The 12,641-nt window shown below is 40.1% G+C and overlaps 1 protein-coding gene and 1 long non-coding RNA gene across 3 annotated transcripts; one reads left to right on the top strand and one right to left on the bottom strand.

Moving 5' to 3' along the window:
- Positions 1-644: 644 nt before the first annotated feature.
- On the bottom strand, positions 645-4,117 carry LOC114732011 (uncharacterized). The gene is made up of 2 exons (XM_028919288.1): positions 775-4,117; positions 645-682 (listed from the first exon to the last, which is right to left on the bottom strand). The coding sequence occupies exons 1-2, from the start codon at positions 4,115-4,117 to the stop codon at positions 645-647; spliced, it is 3,381 nt and encodes a 1,126-aa protein (XP_028775121.1).
- A 5,880-nt stretch (positions 4,118-9,997) lies between these two features.
- On the top strand, positions 9,998-11,076 carry LOC114732000 (uncharacterized). 2 transcript variants are annotated; one of them, XR_003738952.1, is made up of 3 exons: positions 9,998-10,443; positions 10,533-10,580; positions 10,998-11,076. It is a non-coding gene; the product is annotated as an uncharacterized LOC114732000 (long non-coding RNA). The 2 variants fall into 2 exon arrangements; XR_003738951.1 differs by having other exon boundaries at positions 10,994-11,067.
- The last annotated feature ends 1,565 nt before the right edge of the window (positions 11,077-12,641 follow it).

Below are 12,641 nucleotides of genomic sequence, written 5' to 3' on the forward strand. Positions count from 1 at the left end.
TTTGACATAGACTTGTTCTCCTACTTCAAAATGCACTTCTCTTCGATGCCTATCAGCTTGTCCTTTCATTTTGTTCTGTGCTCTGCTGAGATTCTCTTTCAGGACAGCAATGACTTGGTTCCTCTGCTGAATCTGCTCATTTATAGCTTCCAGAGCTGAAGGTTCATCAACCAATTTCAGGAATGTGGGAGGGTCTCTTCCATAAACAGCTTTAAAAGGGGTCATGTTTGCTGCAGTATGATGTGATGTGTTGTACCAATATTCAGCCCAGGGGAGCCACTGGACCCAATGGTTAGGTTTCTCACTGGTAAAACAGCGTAAGTAAGTTTCCAGCCCCCTATTCAACACCTCGGTTTGGCCATCGGTTTCGGGGTGGTAAGATGAACTAAGGCACAACCGAGTTCCAGCCTGCTTAAACAATTCCTTCCAGAATTGGCTCACAAAAAATCCTATCTCTATCCGATATAATGGATTTAGGGAACCCATGTAATTTTACAATTTCATTCACAAATTTCTCAGCAACGTCTTTTGCTGTAAAGGGGTGTGACAAGGGTAGGAAGTGGGCATACTTTGAAAGTCGGTCCACCACAACCAAGATAACATCATACTTCTTAGACTTAGGGAGCCCGGTAATGAAATCCATGCTAATATCTTCCCAAATTCCTTGTGGGATAGGCAAAGGCTGCAACAACCCGGCAGGAGAAAGAGCTTGATATTTATTTTTCTGGCACACATCGCATTGAGCTACATAAAGCTGAATGTCCTTCTTCATACCTTCCCAATACACAACGCTGGATAACCTCTTGTAAGTTCTAAGGTAGCCGGAATGGCCCCCCACTGGAGAATCATGATACTCTTTCAGTAGCAAAGGAATTTTAGTGGATTTTTTTGGTAATACCAGCCTCCCTTTGTACTGCAAACAGCCCTTTTCAATGCTGTAGCCTTCGACTTCTTCTGGATTAGTGATCAGTCGCTGTACAATCAATGCTAATTTTGGGTCAGATTGCACCTCCTTTTCCCAGTCTTCTATTTCATCATATTGCCACATGGAAAACCCCAACATCTCTGCAGATTCACCTTGCCTTGACAAGGCATCAGCAGCCCGGTTTTCTTTGCCCGGTTTGTAGACTATTTCAAACTTAAACCCCATTAACTTGGAGACCCACTTCTGCTGGTTCTCTTCCACAATTCGCTGTTCCAGCAGGTATTTTAGAGCTTTCTGATCTGTCCTGATCACAAACTTATGCCCCCAGAGGTAGTGACGCCATTTCTTGACCGCCATCACTATAGCCATGAGCTCTCTTTCGTACACTGAACACTGCTGAGCCCGGTTTGATAATTTCTGGCTGTAATAGGCTACTGGTTTTCCCTTCTGCACCAGCACTGCTCCCACACCAGTCCCCGAAGCGTCGGTTTCCAGTTCGAAGGGTATGGAGAAGTCGGGCATTGCTAGTACTGGAAGTGTTGTCATGGCTGTTTTGAGCTCTTCAAATGCTGTCTCAGCTTCTTGAGTCCATTTAAAAGCATCCTTTCTCAACAAGTCAGTAAGAGGACTAGCTATTTTACCGTAATTTTTGACAAACCGCCGGTAATAACCAGTGAGCCCTAGGAATCCTCTTAAGGACTTCACATTCTTGGGCTTAGGCCAGTTAACCATGCTCTCAATTTTGGAGGGATCAGCTTGCACCCCTTCTGAGGAGATGATGTGGCCAAGGTACTCAATCTTACACTGCATGAAGCTGCATTTCTTTAAATTGATAACCAGCTGGTTTCTTTTCAAACAGGTTAGTACAATCTCTAAATGTTTCAAATGAGTAGAAAAATCTGTACTATAAATAAGAATGTCATCAAAAAGCACTAGGACAAACTTACGTAAGTACTCTCGGAATACTTCGTTCATCAATGATTGGAAGGTGGAAGGGGCATTGGTCAGCCCAAATGGCATGACTTTGAATTCATAATGGCCCTCATGTGTTCTAAAAGCTGTTTTGTGCTCATCACCCTTTTTAATTCTAATCTGGTGATATCCGGATTTAAGATCCAGCTTTGAAAAGATGTTGGCTCCCTTGAGCTCGTCCAACAACTCATCAATGGCTGGAATAGGGAATTTGTCAGGCACTGTAATCTTGTTTAATGCTCTGTAATCAACACAAAACCGCCAACTTCCATCTTTTTTCTTAACCAGCAAAACGGGACTAGAATAGGGGCTATTGCTAGGCTGTATGATCCCTGCCTGCAACATGTCCTTCACCATTTTTTCTATCTCATTTTTTTGTAAATGGGGGTATCGGTAAGGGCGAATGTTTGGGGGCTGTTCTCCTGATCTGGTTACAATTGCATGGTCTTTTGAACGGGGGGGAGGCAAGCCCTCCGTAGCTTGACACACCGTGGGAAACTGTTCCAATAAAGCTTGTATTTCAGGTGCTATCTCCCTTGTTTCTGTCTCTTCATTCGTCAGTCCATTATACTCTATTAAATACACCTCCTCCTTCTTCTTCATTAATCGGATTAAGGATTTGAGGGTCACTTGGCTCTTTGTCAGTGACGGGTCCCCCTGCAGACACACCCTGTTTCCCGGTTTCCCAATCTTCATGGTTAGGCGACTCCAATTGACATTCACATCCCCTAGCGACCTCAGCCACTCAACTCCCAGTACCATATCCACTCCACTTAACGGAAACGGATAAAAGATTTGATTAATCTCTAGACCTTGTACCTTAAGATTGACTTTCGGGCAGCGTTGTCTTCTCCTCAGCCGGCGACCATCCCCTACTGCTACCGTGTATTCAGCTATTTCATCAACTTCAATCCCCTTTTTGTTTACTAATTCTTCAGACACGAAGTTATGGGTGGCTCCACTATCTATCAAAATAATGACCTCTTCTTCCGCTAGCCATCCCCTAACCTTCATTGTGTGATTGCTGCCAAAGCCGGAGATGGAATTGAGTGATAATTCCATCGTCATGTTCCCTCCTTCTTCCATCTCAGTGGCCTCTTCCTCTTTGTCAGTTTCTACCTTCCCGTCCTCACTCTTCTCGGCCTCCAAATCCAGAATCATCACCTGCAAGTTTTTGTTCTTGCAGATGTGGTTTGGGCCGAACTTCTCAGCACATTTGAAGCAAAGCCCCAGCTCTCGTCGGCGAGTGAGTTCCGCGTCGGAGAGGCGTCGACCCATTACTCCCCTTCGGACCGAAGAACTGGAAGCCATCGAGGTGCTGCTCCCTTTCGAGTCTACCCCCTTCGCTTCGTCTCTTTTCGCAGATGCTGTTTCTGGCCGTGGAGAAGAGAACGACGAAGCTTTCTGCGTTTCGGGTAAGTTGGTAATCCGGGTGTGTTGGGTCTGAACCGAATCCATCTTTGGCCCACTCGGGTATCTTTGAAAACGGGTGGCCCGTGTCTCCTTGGCAGCGTCGAGCACCTGGTTTCGTTCTTCTACCCGGATTGCCATCTCCATGACTTCTCGTAGGGAGCTGGCACTGGTCAATCGGAGCTCTGCTCGTATTTCTGGTCTCAAGGCTACTCGAAAGGTTCCTATCAAACTCTCCTCTGGTATGTCGGGCAAGGGAGCGGCGAGGCGCTCAAATTCCTCCACAAATTCCAGGACCGATCGATTCTGTTTCGCTGCATATAGCATCTCATAACTATCCCCAAGCTGCGAAGGGTGGAATCGCCGTAAAGCTTCTCTCTTAAATTCTTGCCAGCCCCGAATGGTGGTTCGAGACTCCACCCATTGATACCAGTTTAAAGCTTTTCCTTCCAAGCAGACAACCGCCGCCTCCAACCTTTCGGCCTCTGGTATAGCATTGACTCTGAAGTACCGTTCAACTTTGAAGAACCATCCCAGAGGGTCCTCTCCGATGAAAATAGGTAGTTCCAGTTTCCTATATTTCCCCGTCTCTCTGTCAACTTCCCCACGGTGTTCATTGGTTTCCTCGTGGTTTCCCCCTCTCCTCTGGCTAGTTGATTCGGCACCATCTCTCGGTCTGACCAACTGTTCAATCGCCTCTTGTATCCGGTTAACAGCCCCCTTTAATATATTCATATCTCTGGACAAACCCCCAACCGTCTCCCTTAACTCCTGTACTTCCGGATTCGTGTATTGTATTTCCTCCCCCATTACTGTTTCAACTAACGTGGCCCCAGAATCGAACGCTCTGATACCAAATGTTGTGACCCAACTTTAATATTCAACAGAACCGAAAACAAAATGACAATAAGGAAGCAGATCAGTCATAAATGAGAGAAATCCTGAGGCTTTGATAATAAAGTTCCAACACTGAATCAAGATACAAAAGGTTCCTCCTGATTCTAGCTCAAAGCCCTATTTCCCTGATTACAAGATAAATCACAACCAGCAACAAAAGATTATACCGGGACTAACAAGACAAACTAATTACAACAGCTTCCCTTTGGCATTCGAGAGGCCAGGTCTCTCCCTAAACACTCTTTTTTCCTCCCTCTCCATTAGTCCGTCCCCTTACAAAATAAAGGCTGCCCCCCAAAAGAAAACCTACCCACCCTAAAGGGTTTAAGACCCATACTGCTAGTGGCTAGCTGCCACTCAGAGTTGGTCCTCAATTTCTGGAGCTCTGAGGTAGTTGATTTGACCAGTGGTTTCAACTTCTCCCCTTGGTTTTCTCATTTTCCTCCTATAAGTCCTCCTAATGCCAGCGGTTATATCAGTGTTTCAGCATCTGACTGTTTAATTTGTGGCTTATTTTGCTGCAGCAGTTGAAACAGTGGGTTTTGTTAAGTTGCCTTGAGGTTTTGCAGAAAAGTTGGTCACATCTTCTTGCTTTGCCTTCTTTTCTGGACATTTTTGTCTGTTTTTCGTAGTTTTTCATTTATTTATTATGGCCTTAATTGGTGCCTTTTGACTTAGGTGAAAACAGCGTGGCTTTTTTTTTTTCCCTGGGTCCGGGGTCGATCAAAGTAATTCCATTCAGAAGGGTTATTGATTTTAGAATAGTTCCTTTTATATTGAGCTTTGATTTTGTCCTTGATTTTTCAATTTCAATTGTTTTTGTTTTCATCACGTTCTTTAATTTGTAGGTTTTTCTTTCTGACATAGGTGAAGAGAGCTTCATTGTCCATTCACTGGGAACATTTGGTTTAGCGGAAGTAATTCCATTTAGAAGTTAACAACGAGTCTAGATAAGTTGCCTTGAAGTTTCTCAAAAATCTAATTACATCTTCCAGGTTATACCTTTTCTTGTACACACTTCTTGCGGGGTATTTCTACCATTATGTATGACCGTTAATTAAAAGCTTTTTGACTTAGTTGAAGTGAGTGTGGTCTTTAAGATTTCTTTAGAGATATTTGTGAAGGAGTTTATGCAAGATTCGGTGGTATTTGTGAGTTATGAACTGTTTCTCTATTTGTGAAGTTCATGTTCCGAGCATCAATGACTCTTATTGAATCTTTTCATGGCTTGCTATTACAGAGAAGGAGCATGATTTATCACGATGACGTTTCCTATCAACATAGGGTTTTTGTTGCAGCTTGTCCGCAGACTGCAACTTCTTAACCAGCAGTCAATCATTCTTACATTCGAGTACTTTTGAGGTGCTTTTATTGGAAGCTTGAATTGGGCCTGCTGGTTAAGAAGTTGTAGTAAGTTGCCTAGTGAATCCAGTATGTATGGCTTTTAATTTAAGCTTTTTGACTTTGGTGAAAAAAGCGTGGCTTTTTCTTCCGTGGGTTGGTTTGGGTGAAAGAAGGTAATCATGCTTAGAAGCTCATTCCAGAACGGTTCCTTTTAGATTGAGTTTGATTTTTCCCCTAATTTTGGTTTGACTTGTGATATTTTGGTGATTAATTGGAGGCCTATTTTGTTGCAGCTAGTTAGCACTTGGTCTCGATGAATATCCTGATTTTCGCAGAAGTTTGTGTGGTCCTTAATTGGACATTCTTGACTTGGGGGAGAAGAGCACGACTTTTCCTTCCCTGGTTCATGTGGGTGAAAAATAGTGATTACAGTTTTATTCATTCCCCTTGGCTCTATTGGAACATATGTGTATGTGCTTTCCACTTTCAATTGTTTGGGTCTGACTTTTTATGTGTCTCCGTTTAATTGGGGGTTTATTTTGCTGCAGCTGGTTAACAATGTGTCTCGATAAGTTGGCTTACTTCCCACAAATTTGATGACATCGTCCTGCTTGTGCTGTATTTCTTCTATAAACTTTTGGAAATGATTTTGTGCTTCATAAATCGTTTGGCCTTAAATTGGACTTTCTTGAATTTTTTTTTAAAAGTATAATTGTTTTGGTATGACTTTTGTTATCTTGGTGCCTAATTGTAGGCTGATATTGTTGCAGCTTACATTGGGTCTTGATGAGTCGCCTAGAGTTTAACTGAAAACTTGGTTACTTCTTCATGTTTGTGCGCTTTCTTTTTTCCACATTTGGAAATGATTTCGTGTTCCATAGTGTCTCATATGTGTTCTTTGACTTAGGTGAAAGGTGCGTGGCTTTCTCTTTGGTTGCATTCTTTTTTGGTGGAAGAATGTCGTCCTAATGAAGGGTTATTCATTCCTGTTCTTCTCCTTTTAATTTGAGCTTTTTCCCCATGTATTTGACATAAGGGTTTTCATTCCTGAAATTATCCGCTTTAGATTTTGTGTGTGTGTGTGTGGTTTTTTTTTTTTTTGGGGTTCCTTTCAAGTTCATGTGTCCTTCTTTTCGATGTGTAGGTGTTTAAATGGAGCTTTGTGTTGTTGCAGCTGGTTTACAAATGTGTCTATCTTGATTTGGTTACACCTTGCTGGTTGTGGCTTTTATCCTGTACGCTTTCATTTGGGTGAACGGAAGTGATTCCACTTGGATGGGTTATTCACTCCCCAACTCTTTCTTTTAGATCTTGAGCTTTGATTTTTCCCCTAACTTCAATTTGAAGTGTTTGCTTTTGATATTCAGGTGACCAATTGGGGATTCAATTTGTTGCATTTGGTTAATGTCTTGATAAATTGGCTAGGGTTTCACAATCAATTTGGTTACATGTTCCTTCTTATGCCTTTTCTTCTCTACTCTTTTTAGAATTGTTTCTATTTTTCATAGTTTGTCATCCAGGATTATGGCCTTGAAGTTTTTTTCATAGTTTGTCATCCTAGAACTTCCAGCAAAATAGAAATGGAACAGCGCTTTTCCCTCAATTTTAGTCATGATTTGGCCATTGAAAAAGCATCAAATTAAAGCCTAAACATACCTTAAGGAGTCTTGGATTAAAGCTTGATGATTAGCCTTGGATTGGAAGTGGTTTGAAGGGTATTTGGAAGCCAAGAAATAGTTGTACAGAATCTCCCCTCTTTTGTCAATTTTTGTCCGAATTTTGAGTGAATTATGGGGGTATTTATAGACCTCATTTGCTGTCCAAAAACCTACCCTTGGGCAGCTATTTCTGCCCCAAAATTAAGTGCATAAGTCAGTCAAAATGAGGGGGCAAGAAAAAATAGGGATTCATCATGAAAAGAAATGGAATTTTTGAAGCTCTTAGCTATTTTTCCTAATAGGGGGCAAGAATTTGGGTATTATGTGAGCAAATGAATTTTTAAATTATCCTAATCAATTCCATTACTTCCTAACCAATTTTTCCCATTTAGTTCCCTTCTAACTAAGCCCAAAACCGTGCTCTCCAGCCCAAGAAACATCTGGAGCAAGTGGGTGGAAAAATCTCAACTATTGGATCAACTCTCTTGAAATTAAGTCAAAGCATGTGTGGCTGAGATTGGCCCCTCATTTTGGCCGACTTATGCACTTAATTTTGGGGCAGAAATAGGTGTCCAAGGGCAGGTTTTTGGGCAGCAAATGAGGTCTATAAATACCCCCATAATTCACTCAAAATTCGGACAAAAATTGCCAAAAGAGGGGAGATTCTGCACAACTATTTTCTTGGTTTTGAAATACCCTTCAAACCACTTCCAATCCAAGGCTAATCATCAAGCTTTAATCCAAGACTCCTTAAGGTATGTTTAGACTTTAATTTGATGCTTTTTTAATGGCCAAATCATGACTAAAATTGAGAGAGAAGTGCTGTTCCATTTCTGTTTTGCTGGAAGTTCTAGGAGAGGATAGTAATTTGAGTTATGAGCTTGTGTATTATGGAAAGGAAACCTCTTAGGGTGCAAGAACATTGTTTCGGCCAAATCAAGAACTCAAGGATGGTATTTGATTCCATGTGTTTTAATGGTTCCAATGCATTTGAAATGTGATTTTGTATAGGTTTGTGCTATGAAAGTATGTTTTACTTCACTGGAATCAAATGTGGAAATTTAGGAACCTAAGGGGAGGTGTTCGGCCATTTAGAATTCATGGACTTAGGATTGGATCTTGATGGTTTTTAATGCTTCCAAATTCAATTTCTCCATATATCTCTATACAAAAACACCCAAGGGACTCTGTTTCATAGTGTCTTATCCAAATTTTATGGCTTTCAGTTCGACTTGTTGGCTTTTTTAAGTGTTCGATTTTTAATTGTTCTGGTTTGACTTTTAATATCTTGGTCTTTAACTGGAGCCTTATTTTGTTCCGGCTTGCGTTCCGAGGGTCTCACAAAAAAATTTGGCTACATCTCGCTGCTTGTGCTTTTCCTTCTTTACTCTTACGGAAATGATTTTATGTTCCTCAATGTCTCATCCAGAATTTATGCCTTGATAGGTGTTTTTTCTCTCCTTGGAAGAGCATGGCTTTCGCTTTGGCTGCTTTCTTTTTGGTGAAAGAATGTGATTCCAGTGAATTATTCATTCTGCAACTTCTACTTTTAGATTTTGTGCTTCTTCATCATTTTTATTTTATTTTTTAAAATTTCATTTGTTCTTGTTCAACATCTGATATGTAGGTATTTATGTGGAGATTTCTTTTGATGCGGCTGGTTCGAGCTGTGACTTGATGAGTTGCATGTGTCACAAAAAAATTTGGTTATTCTGTCCACTCATGGATATATGTTTATATTTATACATATTTTGGTGTCTCATCATCTTGGTCATTGATTTGATTTTTGTTGTGACATAGGTGAAAATGGCATCCCTTTCCTATCGCTGGGTTTAGAGGAATTGATTCCATTGAGAAGTTTCATTCACTCCCTAAGGACTCCCTCCCCCCCCCCCCAAAAAAAAGTTAAATTTTTTTTTAATTGTCTTTCGGGATCTGTCTGTTTAATTTGTTCCTTATTATGATGGAGCAGGTTAACAGTGGGTTTCGTTAAGTTGCCTTAAAGTTATGCAAAGAACTTGGTTACTTCGTCTTGCTTCTGCCTTCCCTTCTAAACTTTTTTTAAATTATCCCGTATCTCTCAATTTTTGTATGTGTATGGCCTTAATTGGTGCCTTTTGCCTCAGGTGAAAACAACGTCCTTGGGTTCGTTTGGGTGGAAGAAATTAATTCCACTTAGAAGGGTTATTCATTCTGGAAGCAGTTCCTTTATATTGAGCTTTGATTTTGTCCTTAATTTTTCAATTTCAATTGTTTTTGTTTGCCATAGTTGAGAAGAGCATTCATCATCGTCTTTAATTTGGAGGTTTTTTTTTTGACGTAGGTGAAAAGAGCATCACTTTCCACTTGGGTTCATTTGGTTTATAGGGGAAGTGATGATTCCGCTTGTCATTCACGCTTGAGTGACTCCTTTTTCATTTTGATCTTTTGAAGGAAAGATTTTGTTTGACTTCTGATATCTGTTTAATTTGTGGCCTATGTTGCAGCAAGTTAATAATGGGTCTAGATGGCTGCCTTGGAGTTTCTCAAACAATCTGGTTACATCCTGTCGTTGGGGGTTCACTCACTCGAGTGACTCCTCTTTAGTTTTGATCGTTTTAAGACAGTTTTTGTTTGACTTTTGATATCTGTCTAATTTGTGGCTTATGTTTCTGCAAGTTAATAAATAAGCTGCCTTGGAAGTTTCGCAAATGATCTGGTTACATCTTCTTGTTGGGTTCATTTGGTTTACAGGAAGTGATTCCAGTTAGAAGTGTCATTCACTGATTCCAGGTGGAAGTGTCATTCAGTCGAGTGAATCCTTTTTAGTTTTGATATTTTTAAAAGATAGTTTGTTTCACTTTCAATATCTGTTTAATTTGTGGCTTATCTTGCAGCAAGATAACAATGGGTCTAGATAAGTTGCCTTGAAGTTTTGCAAATAATGTGGTTACATCGTCCAGCTCATGCCTTTTTCTTGTACACACTTGATGGTACTACTATTCCGTCTTGCGGAGTGTGTCATCCATGATGTATGGCGTTTTGTTGAAGCTTTTTGGCTTAGGTGGAAAGAGTGTGGCTTTCCTTTGTGGGTTCGTTTGGGTGGAAAAGTAATTATGCGTGAAAGGGTGTTATTCATTAGAACAATTTCGTTTAGATTGAGTTTTGATTTTCTCTCCTTTCTGGCTACCAGCATTTTGAACCCGTGTTCAAGCAATTCAGTGCCGAGCAATGAACCACAGTACCAAAAGTCAGCTGGTTGGGTTTGATTTTCCCCTTGCTCTCAATTTAGATTGCTTCATTTTGACCTCCGTGACTTTGGTCATCAATTGAGGTTTTTGTTGCAGCTGGTTAACAATGCGCCTCTAGGGTTGCCTGATTTTCGCAAAAATATGGTGATGTCATCTTGCTTCTGCTTTTCCTTGTATACTTCCTCCGTCCGTTATTATAAAATCTAATTTTTTAAATGGATCTGTTTCCTTTTATAAGATTGTCTTTGAGTTTGTCTGAGTATTTAATGCATTAATACTTATTTTATCTCTAATTTAATACATTCTCTTTTTTATTTGTTTTATTATTATTCTCTCATATTTACTCATTTATATGTAGCGGTATATTTGAAAAAAAATAGTATTTGTTACATATTAATTGTTTTTAACTAATTTAACTATTTTTATAAATCATGTAATTTAGTTAAAATTCTATAATAAGGTACGGAATAGTATACATTTTGGAAATGAATGTGTTTCATGGCGTCTCATCCAAATTGTATGGCCATCGGTTGGAATGTTGGGCCTTTTTGACATAGGTAGGGCGTGGCTTTTCGTTCTTTAAGCGGAGCGCGGCTGTTCTTTTTCCTGGGTACCCGTGGGTGAAGGGAAGGAATTGTACTTGGGGTTTATTTATTGCTGCTGGTTGACGATCTGTTCCTGGTTTTCACTAAAATTTGGTGACGCTGTTATGTTCGTATTTTCACTTTGTAGTTTTGGAGATGACTCTTTGTTTCTTAGGGTCTCATCCAAAATGTATGGACTCTTTGCTGTGTTTTGTCAATGTTCAGTGTGTAATTGTTTTGTTTTGATTTTTGATATCTTGGTTTATAAAGTTTTGGAACGTTAAGATAATGATTATTGGCGGTTAGTGAAATCAAATTAAAGAAAGAGGAAATAATTAAGAAGCTTATTAATGTACATTTATGAATGACAATTTAAGAAGTTAGTTGAGAATCTTCGATAAATTAATAATAGTTAGTGACCTTTGGATAAAAATAATTATTGGCAGCTAAGAAAATCTAATTCTAGGAGAAGAAAATAAATAAATACTCATTTATTAAAAAACCATTAAATTAAGTAACACATATATTACAGTTGTATTTACTGAAAAAAAGGCTTACAGCTGTGAACCTTGGTTTATAAGCTGGCAATAAACAACCCGTTTACTGCTTGGTTACAGCTGTGGTGAGCTTTTATTCCTCTATGCATGCAGGGTCTAGCTGTGATCAGATCTTATAAATAGTTGGGTAGCGGTCCTGAATGCAGCGACGCTAGAACGATTTCCGTTTTTCTTTTGTTACTTGGGTGGAAAGCGGATTTCGGAGAGACTTTTCGTCCCTGGTGAATGAGAATGAGATTGACGTGTTGAGAATAAGATTGAAGATTTTTTTGGATAATAACCGGTTTAATTGGCCTTGATCCTTTGTGGATTCGTTTTGGGGCGTTTAATCGGCACAGAGACGTGGTTGGCTTAGGATTGATGCGAGATTCGGTGATATGTCTCTCTTGCCTGGATATTTGTGAGTGACTGAGTCTATGCAAGATTCGGTGATATTTGTGAATCGTGAAAGGTTTTTCTGTTTGTGATTTGCCTGATGAGTGGCGAAACCACGATGACGTTTCTATCTGTATGGGTTTTGCTGTAGCCTGTCTGCAGACTGCAACTTCTTAACCAGCAGTCAATAATTTTCACATTCCAGTACTCTTGAGGCGCTTCTATTGGAAGCTTGAGTTGGCATTGCCGGTTACTGCTGGTTAGGAAGTTTCAGTAAGCTGCCTGACGAATCCTAAGTTGTTGCGAAAGGGTTTTTTAAAAAAAAAATACTGGAAAATCAATATGGTCGGCTAAAAAATACTGGAAAATCAATATGGTCGGTTATTTTCTGTATTTACGTGATGAATGGCGAAATCATGTGACGTTTCTATGAGTACGGGGTTTTGCTGCTTATCTGCAGGCTGCAACTTCTTAACTAGCGGTCAATGATTCTTACATTCCAGTACTTTTGAGGTACTTCTATTGGAAGCTTGAATTGGCGGTGCTGGTTAAGAAGCTTCAGTAAGCCGCGTGACGAGGGCCAGTGTTGTTGCAAAGATGTTTTTATAGTGGAAAAAAGGGTGTACAAGAAACACAGAATGGAAAATCACATATGGTCGGCTATTTCCTGACTTATCTGATGAATGGGA

The sequence above is a fragment of the Neltuma alba genome, unplaced genomic scaffold, assembly GCF_004799145.2.
Source record: "Neltuma alba isolate B1F8T4 unplaced genomic scaffold, ASM479914v2 tig00002548_pilon, whole genome shotgun sequence".
Classification (NCBI taxonomy): domain Eukaryota; kingdom Viridiplantae; phylum Streptophyta; class Magnoliopsida; order Fabales; family Fabaceae; genus Neltuma; species Neltuma alba.

Coding starts and splice junctions, on each gene's coding strand:
- LOC114732011 (XM_028919288.1), bottom strand. CDS start 4,117: ATGGGGGAGGAAATACAATACACGAATCCGGAAGTACAGGAGTTAAGG. Junction 683..774: donor CAGCGTTGTGTATTGGGAAG/GTATGAAGAAGG, acceptor GGGTTGTTGCAG/CCTTTGCCTATCCCACAAGG.